Below are 14323 nucleotides of genomic sequence, written 5' to 3' on the forward strand. Positions count from 1 at the left end.
GTGTAAAAGCTTTTGTGTTTGCTTATAAAAACTGTTTGTATGTATACAGTGGCGTATGGTCATTCCCAATTCGTCCCTTCTCTACATATTTGTACACATTGTGTGTGTTTACTGAGGGTCAATAGCGTGTGAGGCTACTGTATTGACACACACACACACACACACACACATATACACCTTGTAAACAAGTGTGTGTATATGTACCGTATGGTACAGATGGGCCCGTGTGTACCTGTACCATACTGTACCACTTTGTATGGTTGTGTCCGTGTGTTGTGTAAAATTGTGTTTTGTGTAAAATTGTGTTTTATGTAATGTGTGATGTATTACCTTCATCCCAGCAATATTCGAGATGCAAGAATTTATTGCCAAGGATCCCGGGGCTCTGTAGAGCCCGTATGATTACACGGGACGGATCAGGTGGGCTTTACCCGGTAATTACACGTGACAGATCGCGGGCTTTGCCTTGTAATCTTCATATTTGATTTAAATGGAAAGCTGGAACGCCGAACCTGAATTAGGATAGGTTTGTGTCAATATCCCTGAGCTATTGGCGTGGATAATTACGTCGTAAGTAATGTTTTTTATGTCAGTTATCTGAATAACTTCTTCTTTATTTATGGCGAGGTGTTTTTTAAGTGTGAAGATGAATTATGATGGTATTTAGAGGAAAGTTTGCTTATTGACGACATCTTCGACGAGTAAAGTTGTGGTTTTCTATGATACCCAAGCTTCGAAGAAAATGGGAATTTAAGGGGAGGACTATAGTAAATTGGTTGTATGTCCGGATTATTTTTGTTCTTTATTCCCTTTCGGGATTTTAGCTATATTCTACGAGGTTCTTCTTTCGTCTATGTTGATATTCACATTTACTAAAGGTCTTCATCAAGATATGACTGAAATTTCATAGATAGAGCAATTGTGTCCCTCACAGATCTCTGAAGAGATGGAAATTTCTTGATAGGTCGACTGTACTCGTTGTATTTTTGTATTTGTTTTAGTCTCTCTTCCATAATCTGCGAGATGGTTTTTATTCAGTATCTTATTATTTTTACCTTCCAAAAAGCAACAGCGACGCATCCTCATTTCTTCATTTTCAGGCCTCTATAGCTTGAGTTTTTCTGTATATTTTTTTTATTATACTATTTAGTGAAGAGAGAAGAGGTGGTGAAAGCGTTGCGGAAGGTAAAATGTGGCAAGGCAGCTGGAGTGGATAGTACTGCAGGTGAATTTATTAATAAAAGGGTGACTGTATTGTTGATTGGTTGGTAAGGATATTCAGTGTATGTATGGTTCATGGTGAAGTGCCTGAGGATTGGCGAAATGCATGCATAGTGCCATTGTACAAAGGCAAAGGGGAGAAAAGTTGAGTGTTCAAACTACAGAGGCATAAGTTTGTTGAGTATTCCTGGGTAGTTGTATTGACTGAGAGGGTGAGGGCAGGTACAGAGCTTCAAACTGGGGAGGAACCGTGTGATTTCAGGAGTGTTAAAGGATATGTGGATCAAGTGCTTGCTTTAAAGAATGTTCTAGGAGATCTGGAAAATAATCGGAAAGAAAGAACGTTTTCAGGGAGGGCAGAACTGGGTATGTTTGAAGGAATAATGGTTCCAACAATGTTGTATGGTTGAGAGGCGTGGGCTATAGATAGGGTTGTTCGGAGGAGGGTGGATGTGCTGGAAATGAGATGTTTGAGGACAATATGTGGTGTGAGGTGGTTTGATCGAGTAAGTGATAATAGGGTAAGAGAGATGTGAGGACAATATGTGGTGTGAGGTGGTTCGGTCGAGTAAGTGATAATAGGGTAAGAGAGATGTGTGGAAATAAAAATAAAGTGGTTGAGAGAGCAGAAGAGGGTGTTTTGAAATGGTTTGGTCACATGGACAGAATGAGTGAGGAAAGATTGACCAAGAGGATATATGTGTCAGAGGTGGAGGGAACGAGGAGAAGTGGGAGACCAAATTGGAGGTGGAAGGATGGAGTGAAAAAGATTTTGAATGATCGGGGCCTGAACATGCAGTTAATGACATGGCCTTGATTAGGGGCCTTAGTTTGCTGTGCCGTCTCAACTAACACGAAAATAAAAGAACGCTAATATTGCTTTTATTATAATTCGCTTTTCGTATTTTGTAAAAGTATGCTCTATGTTTCTCATGAGGGGAATCTCCAAGCACGACTGAACCCTTCATCCTGTTGGTGGAAGCGAAAAGTTTGGGTTGGGTTAACGAGAAGTTTTTCTTCGTAACAAAAGCATCACTTAAGTTTTTTTTTCTTTTGACCTTGATAATTATAAAAGCTAAACATGGTTGATGGGATAGTTATGTCGTATAGATATTCTTGTGTCTTGGCTGTATTGTTATGGGTGTATACTTATAGTTATCGTGTGTGTATCTGTCTGTCTTGTATATGTGTGTGTGTGTTTATATGGATGTGTATAAATCATACAGACACGTATTATACATTTCTTGCAACAGTATACATGATAGCGGTATTGAGTGTGTCTGGGGTCGTCTTTCTTCCGCATGTTTGAGAAATGTTCGTCCAGTGTGGCCTTCATGATCGGGTTCTGCACCACACAGATGTTTTATGGTTTGGGCGTATGTGAGAACCGGCAACAGTGTAACAGAGCAGCTGGTTTGACGTCACTGTAATGGTTGACCACTAACTGGAAGAGGACAGAGTTCCTTAGGGCAAGTGTCCAGCAATATTGATACCCCTGGACTACAGCATTGAAGGTCTTAAGCTGGCGGGTTGAATACTATTAGATCATGTTTCTTCATGTTTATGGAGGAAAAAGGGAGACTTGTGCAGGTTAAGCCCTTTTTAAATTGTAAATTAAGATTCAGCCTCTCTGAAATTTTTAAGCTTTGATAACAAGAAACAAAAGTGGGAATGTATGTGTGCGCGCGCGAGCGCGGAAACGAAAGCCAATTTTAGGGTAGTTACCGCTGTATTGTCTGATTTATACACGTTTTCTTTGGTGGGTCTTAAGAAGAAAATGTCATTTTAATGGGTATCTTATGAGTTAATCCTACCGCGCACCTGTAGCTTATCAAGCCTAGCAAAACGATCTTGCTGATGCGCATTTTCACTGTATTCTTATCTTAAAAGGTAATTCATTTTTGTTGTGATTTATAGAAGTATGGAATAGGTGGATGGTTTCTGGTGGTGTCCATGGGTGAGGATCTTGCTCGCTGGGGAGTCGGGGTTAGTGTGTGTGTGTGTGTGTGTTTATAGGTTAGGTGTGGGTGTATGGGTTATGGGTGTGTGTGTCTGTCTTTGTATATTTGTGTGTGTGTGTGTGTGTCTATGTGGATGTGCATAAATCAGTAAACGAATAGAGAACGGTTTATTGAATTCAGACAGCAGCCATTCCGATGAAAATACACAGTCGAGCGATTACATCAGAGAGAGAGAGAGAGAGAGAGAGAGAGAGAGAGAGAGAGAGAGAGAGAGAGAGGGTATTGAAGACGAAGAATGACTGTAAGATCACAAACAGATGAAATTAAGACAATGAAAAAGTGAAACAGAAGAATTAAATGAAGAAATTGAGGAGTAAAATGAAGAAAAACGACCACATTACGGTGTGTGGTGTGAGGGGGATGGGGTTGTGCTAGCGTGTTGTGTGTGGTACCCAGGACTGTGTTAGATGTGAGTGGGTGTGGATGGCCATTTAGGGTTATAGAAAGGATCAAGTCGTATCCATATCTATCAAATGATCAAGATGATGTAAGGTGATGTTTGTGTTTCTCTCTCTCTCTCTCTCTCTCTCTCTCTCTCTCTCTCTCTCTCTCTCTCTCTCTCTCTCTTCTCTTCCGGAGTGAAGGTGTTCTGTCTTTTAAATGAGCCCGTTTTCTATCCACGTGCGTGGCGCTGCGTGTTCCTTGTTGATCCAGTAATTCCAGGATGTTATAGGGTGGTGATGAGGTCGTCTGCATACGTGAGGAGCCTTTAACACTGTTGTTTGTGAGAGGTCACGTAGGATTGGACTGTAGAGGGTTAGTGCAAGGAACTACTGCCTGGACTAACCCATTGTAGAGTTTGGATTGCTATCGTAGACCGTGGATTGCCCCTGGGGACATGGCGTTTGATAATGTGATATTTGATGTACATGTTGCCATGGAGTTCCTTAGGATCTGCACCATGTTTCGTGTGTCCTGATATTCGGGATGAAGGGAAGGTGAATCTTCGTCTACATCTTTCATGGTCTGGCCCCTTCAAGTGTGCGGTTAGTTTGTGAGTGGATTATTTTGAGCGATGCTTCATGAATACGTTTATGGTCACGTCGGTAGGAGAAGGGGGTAGTTGGGTGGAGCTACAAGGGTGTCATACGTGGGGGGGGGGGGGACAACAAGGGTGTCGTACGTAGGGGGTGCTGGAGTGATGTCTGGGTGTGTGTGGATGTCTGGTGTGTGTGGATGTCTGCGGTGTTTGGATGTCTGTCTGGTGTGTGTGGATGTCTGGGGTGTGTGGATGTCTGCGGTGTGTGGATTTCTTCTGTTCTCTCATCGTTCTCCACAGTTTGTTCGTGTTGGCTTTGTGGTTCACTACGTTAGGGAAGGAATGCCAGTTTGTTCTTTCCTTGTTGAGTAATTAGGGTATGGAGCCGAGTAATTAGGGTATGAATGGGTTCCATGGAGTAATTAGGGTATGAATGGGTTCCATGGGCTGTGTTGATGGGGAGTGATTTTCAGCTTAGGTCTGGCAGTGCTTTGTGAGGTCTGCACCTTGTGGTTGGGAGGAAGCTTGGGGTCACACTGCTTTCCATGTCCTTGTTTTGAAGCTTGGGATCCGTGAAGACCTTGAGCGTTTGCTGACCTCTGTTTTCCTTTAGTTTTATTTTCTTTTCATTTCTATGAGTGTGTGTGTGCGTGAGTGTGAGAGTGAGAGAGAGAGAGAGAGAGAGAGAGAGAGAGAGAGAGAGAGAGAGATGAATGGTTGGGCGTAGCATAATCAGAATGGGTCGGTGGTCAGAGGAGAGTGCATGTAGTGTGCGACATATGGTCCACATATGCAACGTACAAAAGGTAACTAACTGGTCTAGTGACCAGTGGTCGTTGGAGGTGGGTAGGCTTGGAGTGCAGTCGACCTGTTGCTGTGAGGTCATGATGGTACGGAGGATACAGTCGTTTTATGAGGAATTTCTCTCTCTCTCTCTCTGTCTCTCTCTCTCTCTGTCTCTCTCTCTCTCTCTCTCTCTCTGTCTCTCTCTGTCTCTCTCTGTCTCTCTCTCTCTCTCTCTCTCTGTCTCTCTCTGTCTCTGTCTCTCTCTGTCTCTCTCTCTCTCTCTCTCTCTCTCTGTCTCTCTCTCTCTCTGTCTCTCTCTCTCTCTCTCTCTCTCTCTCTCTCTCTCTCTGTCTCTCTCTCTCTCTCTCTCTCTCTCTCTCTCTCTCTCTCTCTCTGTCTCTCTCTCTCTCTCTGTCTCTCTCTCTGTCTCTCTCTCTGTCTCTGTCTCTCTCTCTGTCTCTGTCTCTGTCTCTCTCTCTGTCTCTGTCTCTGTCTCTCTCTCTGTCTCTGTCTCTGTCTCTGTCTCTCTCTCTCTCTCTCTCTCTCGGGTGGGATCTTTACTGTGAATATTGAGTTGGGCAGGGTGATGGACCTTGAAATTCTCTCTCTCTCTCTCTCTCTCTCTCTCTCTCTCTCTCCCCCAGGTGCTGGGTGGTGTGTTGGTCAGCGTCTGTAGGTGGGGAGAGTGTCTGGGAGAACAAGTGGTGAGGGGGTAGGTAAGTAGTACGTGTTGTTGATTACATTGCTGTAGGTGTTCTGTAATTTCACATTAACTACTGGTAAGATCTCAGCAGTGCTCTCATTGTTTGTGATCTCTTCTCGTGTGTTGAGTGGTGTCAGTAAATGGGATGTGGTGGTATACTAGTTTTATGAGTCTCCCCCTTGTCCTTGTTGTCTGCCTTGTCTTTAGGCTGTGTAGTTGAATATGTCTTTGTTCGAGGGGCAAAAAAGGGGGTACGTCATGAAAGTTCTCGAGTTATTTATATCAAAACTCCAAAGAAACTGGAATGCAGGATGTGAAGTGCTGAAATGGCAAAAAAAATCTACCTTTTAAACACCCATGAATTCCATTAGTCTTGGTTCTCCTTTTTCATGATTTTAGGAGGATTGTTTCAGTCATCACCTTGTATTTTCCTGTAGTTTTCAATACATTTTTACCTTTTTTAGGTCCTCTATGGATATATGCTTCGCGGGATGACACAGAGTATAAATGCATGCTAACCACACCTTCATCAAAGTCACCTCACAAGTGATTCCACTCGTTGGAAAATGAACATGTACTGATGATGTGTTGCTTAGTCACGTCACTGAGTTAAGTATAACAAGGCTTTCCCCCTCGCTTACAAGACACATGACCAGGTCCTTACTGACTCAGTAACATCTCAAGCTTCAAAACTTGTATCACAATGTCACAACTTCCACTAGATATGGAGAATGGAAATGGCTGTTATGTGAGGAATTTCATGAGTGTGTGACAGTGTGTCAAGTACATTCTTCCTTTATCTTTTTCTGTCACTAGAACTTTTATAAGTGGTTCTAAGGGATGATTATACGTGAAATGAGTGCATGTACTCGGGCAAGGAAAACCATGGTAACTTCTTTTTCACTTAGAGTATATGTAACATTGAAGAGGTTTACAGTGAAACAGTTTCTTCTGGTAATACTTTATTCTTCACTTGTACCCAGTGGAAAGGGCAAAGAATGTTACAGTGGTAAGGTAAAGAGATATCTTTTTCTACTGGTCACACACACACACAATTTTTTTCGTTAACGAGTGCTACCAGGACTAACCATATATTATATATTTCTTAAGTAGTTACAAATATCTTATATATATGTATATATGTATTGTTAAAAACAAAATTATGGAGCTTATTATGTTCTTCAGTGTTTGCTGTGTTCATTGTAAGCTCTTAACTAAAACTAGAAATGTCTGATTAGTTAAGGTAGAGAAGGAATGTGTAGTTAGGTGGGTAAGAAAAAGCTCTCTAACGATAGCCCTCAATTCTAGTGTCCTGTCCCTAATCACGTTGTTTATCATTCCACTAAGAATCAGGAATTATTGCCACTATAGTATTACTAGGTCAAGCAAATTGTCGTTTAAGAGGCTGTTATGTCCCTTCAGAATCACTGTTGACCAATATTTTGTTTTTACATATGACAGTCAGATTTATGCAGGTCAAGCACACAGCAAGATATCAGATAAGAATCAAACAGTTGATCTTTTCTAATGATGTTATTTAGTGTCATGGGGGTTTCTTATAATGATGCTGATTATATACAGGCTTTTACAGTTAAACTTGATAACAATAAACTTGTGTAATTTAAGGATGTTAATGAATTAGAACATGATTACTGTACTTTATAATATTTTTTCCATAGTCACATTTCCAGACTCGAGCATAAGCCCCCTTTTCACACATACTGATCCTTAAGTTACTTGCTGCAATAACTTAGACCTCAGAAGACATCAGACTGAAAAGAATGACTAAAGATTTAAAACATACCAATGAGTGACAGAAAGAAAAAATAATCATAATTTCTGAGACAAATTGGTTAAGGAAACTACCAACTAATGATAGACTCAATAGGTTTACCCTAAGCACTAGAGTTAATGGGTTTTACCTAAGCACTAGAGTAAATAGGTTTTTACTAAGTACTAAGGTTCTTTCAAACCTGTGGTACAACAGGTTAAACTAGCATTGAAAGTTGTCAAAATATTAAATAAATACACCCAAGTGTTTCACAGTTGGTTCCAAATGCTGTTAATGTTAACATCATGACCTAACAAACACTGCATTCATTATTTTTTTCTTGTTAAGTATGAGCAAGTGTGCCCCCATGCTCATAGGGTTAACATGAACATCCAATTAGAACATCCATATACAGTGTTAACACTTCATTTTCACATGTCTCACTCCACACACACTGCTGCTCTAAGAGTATAGTACGCTGAGAATTAATCTTACAATGGCCTCTACTCAAGAGAAAGTCTAAGTTGAGCTTTGGTGCTGGACCAGAACATAGCTACATGAATTACACAAGGGACAAGTCAGTTATCCATGCTTAAGCTAACAAAAGGACTAGAGTGAATACAGGAAAAAAATAATATATATTAATATATATACACACAGACACACACACACACACAAGGTTCACAAGTGTATGCATGATCATGCCAAGACCTCCATAAGTCAAGGCAGACAAACTGGATGTACAAATCACCTCAGTATTTTGTGATAGGAAAAAAAATCGTGATAAGATATTACAAGTGAGCAGTACTATCTGATAAAGAGAAAAAAGTAATACTAATGATGGAACATCATAATGTCTATGAATGAACAATATTACATGACAGGAGAAAAGTAATACGTATGGTAAAATATCACAAACATAGAACAGTGAGCAATACTTCAGAATAGGAAAATGATAATACTGACGATGAAACATCTTGAAGAACATCAGTGAATACTATAATCATTGTTTCATCGTACAGTAACTATAATACACCATCCTATGTCACAGTATCCTGTCAGACAGAGCCATTGTTAAAGGGTAAACATATGTGTAGATAATGTAATGCAGATGACCAAAGTTTCTGTGTAAGAAAAAAACTATTTCAGAAATAGGATATCATTCTGGCGAGCTAATCATAAGCCTCGAGTATTAATCCTCTTTGGGAAATGATTATCAAAAATTTAGGGTCTTGTATGCAGTCTTCTGAAAATCTAAATCACATTAGTAATGAGGCCATTATCAAATGTCCCATAATGCAAGTGCACATATATGTTGGTTTGAATTTCAGTCATTTGTATGATGCCTCACAAATGAATGACTGTATAGTTGGGGAGATAGATGTCAGTGTATGTTGCCTTACATTGGAGTTAGTGTAGATTATAGCAGATTAGAATGTATAGGACGAGGTGATGTTTTGGTATAATGTGGTTTCAAGTCAAAATGGTGAGTGACTCTGCAGTCAGTGACTTGTATATGAATCGGTTTTTTTTGGTCCATAGACTCAATGACTCAGTTTTCCGCCCCACTTTGATATACACAAACTTAGTCATTGAGTCACGAACTTGTGAGGCAAGGGTGTTTACAACATTGCTAAACAAGTTTAACTCGTGGAAACTTCACATTTGTGAACCATGACTCGGGAAATTGGAATACTTATTTCGACATGATAGATGGACTGAAAAAATAGAAAAGAATAAAGAATATTATTCGATTACAGTTAACTTCAGAAGTTATGATTATTTGCAATTCTTCTATACACTCTTTCTGCCTTAGTTATAATGGTTATCAAATAACTTCTATAACACGTAATTCTGATGCTTGCTTAATACCAAATACAATCCTCCAGACACTACTGTCAACCTTCTACATATATAGAGAGAACTTGGAACTCTATATAAGTTTCTACAATTCAAGATTCATATAAGACTGATATGATTATATAGTTTCCTCCAGAAAACTGTTTTAACAGGTCTGTGTGTCTATTAAGCATGATGATTGTTACACTGCTTAGTAGGAGGACTGGTGGAAAATAACCTCAAAAAATCTGTCACACAACCTAATGCTTTTTCATAAGTACATACACATACACACCCCTCTTGCCCACACATTCATTATTTTACCTTCTATATCTCTTCATTTTTGTCTACACCTTCCCTTTATCTCATTAAAATCCTCCTCCTCCTCCATCCCTTTGAAGTGTCATCTCTCTTCTATTCTTTATACATATGTGGAGAAGACCTCTTTGTCTACTTGATATTTTCTTTATGATAGATGTCGTTCTTGATTTATGTTTCTGGTGTTTGCTGTAAATGATATTCACATGGTTGGTTTTCACATTTACACCTGTACTTCATCTGTGGTCTATCCTGTATGTAAATGTTTGCTTTAATGCTCCCTCACTGGTGTTTGTAACTGCATGTATAAGACCATTGCAAGCAAGCACTGCATCCATATGCATGCTCTTGTGTGTGTATGTGTGTCTGTGTCTGTCTATATGTCTGTCTGTGTGTAAGCATGAGTACTTTTGTCTGTGTATGTATGTATGTGCAGCCAGCAGCTGCATATATATAAATACATATATTCTTCACGTAATTCTTAGTCTAACAAAAATTCTCTCGAAGACATACCCAAATTTTATTCAACTTCCACTTCAATCTTAGAAATTATATATTTTCTAAATAATTCTGTTTTAGTTGCTTTTCCCCTAGAGGCCTCTAGATTGTAATTTCCATACAGCTATTAAGTGTACAACATTTGAAAATATCATAATACATACATTGGATCTAATGTATAACACTTTGCCTTATGTTTGAAGCCATGAGATTTTCAGACATCACTGGGCAAAAACTTCAGTTATTGATAGGAATAAACACCTGATAGTTATCTGAATACATGTCTTTATTCTGTGGGAAGAACTCTGATTTCCTGAGATACTTTAAATCAACAAAATATTAGGAAACAAGTTATGTACTATGAGATTTAGTACAGAAATATGATTTTTTACAGTTTACTTATATAATACTGATTTTAATACTGTTCAAAGTTTATTTCACTTTCTTTGTATAATACTAATTTTAATAGTTCTATTTCACTTTTTTATAATACTGATTTTAATAGTTCAAAGTTTACTTCAGTTTCTTTATATAATACTTATTTTAATACTGTTCAAAGTTTATTTCAGTTTCTCTATATGATACTGATTTCAGTTCTGTTTAAAGTTTATTTGTTTCTTTATATGATACTTTTCTAATGCTGTTTAAAGTTGTTGATCTAATTTTGTATCACCTTCACCTATCTAGTCTTGTATTGTCCAAAAACAACTTATGAATACATGACATACAACACATTATACCCAAATACTGTTTGATGTGAAGAATTAAAAACACATTAGAACCCAATGCCAGATTGTGAAACTTTTGGAATTTTAGAAGCTTCACCATCCAAGATTTGATTTAGAATCTAAAACCCCCACAAAGGTGAGACTTCCACATTTGCTTTCACATGGTTGTCAAGTAACTTCCAGGCTCACATCAGTTTCTTCAGCAATGTAAAATTCACATCATCCATCTGAAACATGTACCTTGAGATCTGTACTTCATCTCAATTCCATTTCTATATGCTAGGAACTACAGGCAACTGTACCAGGTCTGTTAGAAGAAAGAGAGTTCAGGGTCTTCTGAGTTGAAATTTCAGTAAAATGGTAAGAAAATGAGAACACAGTAGATTAACATGATATCTGTCTTAACAGAGGATGAAAGTCAATTCGGTAAACCAATAGATAGGTAAACAGATTATTTGCATGTACAATATTACTGAGGTCCCTAATCCCTGTTGGGTAGATAGATCAAAACTGACACTGATATTAAGCTGTCACATTTTCCAAAGTGTATGTTGTACATTACACATCTACCTTCACTGTATGCATTCTTATGTGATCTGTCTTTCTATGCTGAAACCAGAGTATCTTAGGAAATCTATAACCTCATGAACACAACTTATCAAGCAGTGTTTTAGATGGTATTATAATCAATCCACCATTCTAAACCAGGCGTTACTCAGTCAGAGCTGCTCTTCACAGCTGGACCCATCACTCTGTGGGTCCAGACGTACAGTTGTGCTGACTCTAATTCTGTATTGCTTTAGTTTTGTAGTTATATTGCTTTGGTGTTGACTTGGGCCTCTGTGTATAGTCGTGTTTGTGATTTCCTGTTGAATTTGGTTGTTCGCTTCCCCTTGTTACAGTGCTGGTCTTTGAATCACGTGGTAATCATTTTGTATATATTTCTGACACATGTTTTTTCATTTTGCGATTCTTTTCTGTTATACTGATGGATCTGTACTGTTATGCTGATGATATTGTACTGTTATACTGATGATTCTGTCCCATTATGTTCATGAGTGAATCACTATTTTGATGATTCTACACCATTATGCTGATGATGTGGTATGCCAAATTTCTTAGGACATTTCTGGATTGTTCTTTGTATTCATTTCAAATCAGTTGTGAGTGTCTTGCATGTGACTGTAGTCTGCAGTTGATTCTGTGCCGTCAGCATAGTCTCACTTGTTATCAAGATGGTGATTGTGGTAGCAGTGGGTGACCAACATTTCTTTTTCTTGTTAGAATTGATGGCATATTCTTTCACTGTAGATACAGTAATCATGGACAAATTCAAGTCCAGTGGGAGCGTTTTGGCTGAACTGGTTATGAATAATTTGGTGTATCATATTACAGGTCTAATGTATTTTATGATGGTTTCTTTACTGCATATTATGATTGGCAATACAGTATACTACAATGTACTGAAATACTGCCACAAGCAATAAGATAAGTACTTCATGTTGCCATGCAGCATAATCAGTGGATTTTTGTATGATCAGAAAAATCTGAATTTGGCTTAGTCATTATTCATTTGATTTTGCTGCAACCGTTATTAATTTATACCAATGTTTGGCTCTAATTATCATAAACTTATATCATCACACAGTACTTCTAGTCATACATTGTCCTTACTTTTGAACATCAACCAACAAAATAGATTTTTTTTTACTAAGTCCACTGTATCTATTCGTAGAGTAAATGTAATCATCAAATGCTACTGCGTGTAGCGCTCTTAAAGCTGAAGGAAGGAGCCCATGCGAAAAAAAGGATCAAGGGTTGATACCAAGACCTTTACTGAAAAGGGGTTCCCTCAGGGTTGATAGATGACCATACACTTTGCACCAGTCGAACATAAACACAAGGATTAACAATCAAGAGATTATAGCTATGTGGAGAAAATATCACTGGGGTGATTAACCTTACGATAATTATATACCTAAGTCTTCACTTGTGCAGACCAGCCCACGCATCGTGTACAAGTGAGGAAGCCATTGGAGAAGAAAAAAAAGAGAGTGAGTTGTCCACTTATGAGAAGCAATGCAAACAGTCATAAGCTTCAGGAGAGTCATCCACCATGGACTCCACTGATGGAGAAACGAGCTAACTATCCCTCCGTTGGTGGAGGGATAATCCACATGACCCCTCTGCAGGTGGAGTGACCATCCCCTTCATCCTCCACGGGTGATAACTTTGCATGCACATGGCACCTCCACTGTGAAAAGTGCCATCCAGCTTACTCCCCCTCCAGTGGTGGAGGAAGGATCCATAGGGCTTATGCACGAGTGAAAAAGGTAACGAAGCATTTCGTTCTCAACTAATCAGTAAGCAGTCTATAGGTGGAAGGAAGGAGGAAGGAAGGGCTTCTTCCACCCACCGTACCCCCACATTTCCATCCACAGCAAGCAGATGGCTGTCTAGATTGCATCCCACTAGTGACGACCAGTACTTCACAGTGGATCTAGAAGTCAAACTTTCCGAAGATATAGTTGCCTGGAGCATCTACGTTCTCGGAGTGGAAATACTGCTCCCAGAGTTGGTTGAATTTCTCCTTCGTTACTTCGCCAGTGTCATCCTGTAAAAAAAAAAAAAGGAAGAGGAAATGGAAAGCCACTGTAATCAGAAATAAACTTTTCACTCTTGCCATAACCCCCCCCCCCCCCCACCACTTAAATGAGTTGTTATTAAGAGTGTAAAACTGTATGTAATTTCCTGTTGTATTAACCCTTTTGTAAGGTAAGGCGAGTGAAAGTTCTCCACTCATGGGGGATCATCTCGTGTGTGTGTGTGTGTGTGTGTGTGTGTGTGTAAATCTCTTTGAGAACCCTTCCCTTAACCTCTGATGTTTATCATAAAGTCATATGAATTTCTTTATACTATTTCTGTGAAAGCATTTTCGTATACCAGCTCTTCTGATGATTTTCCTCCACTTTGCTTCATATTGTGTCCTTTGTGTAGCACTCTCCCTCCCTCATACATCAGGTCCGTATCGAAATCATTAATCCACAGGGGAAATGAAAACTTGTGATAATGTCTCCTGTAGCCAATACCAAGGATCATTTTGAGATATTCTAAGAATAAAGAGGAATCTTGAAATCTTCCACTGGGACAAGTCACACACGAGTGAAATCTTGGCTTAATTCTCACGTCTATTGGGAGACCCTCCATGCATGATACTCGCATGTACAGGAAACCCACGGTAAACAAGGCCTTATAACATACAGGTCCCTAGAGAACACAAGGGATGCTAGATACCAGGAACACACACACACACACACACACACACACACACACACACAGTGCCCTAGTTAAAGAGCCTAATGTAAATATCGACAGCATCTTTAAAAGTGAATTTTCACAAGCGGTATCATCAGGATTTTCAAGGAAAATCCCTGTTTACTACCGTTGATGTTGTTCTCT

General features: G+C 39.1%; 1 protein-coding gene and 1 long non-coding RNA gene across 2 annotated transcripts in view; one reads left to right on the top strand and one right to left on the bottom strand.

Annotated features, from left to right (window-relative positions):
* LOC139749547 (uncharacterized) overlaps nt 1-14323 on the top strand; it is a 458205-nt gene that overhangs the window by 127789 nt on the left and 316093 nt on the right. The window lies entirely within an intron of this gene.
* The window catches only part of Scp2 (Sarcoplasmic calcium-binding protein 2), a 118039-nt gene continuing 110371 nt past the window's right edge, over nt 6656-14323 (bottom strand). Inside the window, exon 6 of the mRNA XM_071663534.1 lies at nt 6656-13478. Within this exon, the coding sequence (XP_071519635.1) occupies nt 13365-13478 (114 nt within the window). The 3' untranslated portion in view covers nt 6656-13364. The remainder of the gene's footprint in view (nt 13479-14323) is intronic.

Source organism: Panulirus ornatus, chromosome 7, assembly GCF_036320965.1.
Source record: "Panulirus ornatus isolate Po-2019 chromosome 7, ASM3632096v1, whole genome shotgun sequence".
Lineage (NCBI taxonomy): Eukaryota > Metazoa > Arthropoda > Malacostraca > Decapoda > Palinuridae > Panulirus > Panulirus ornatus.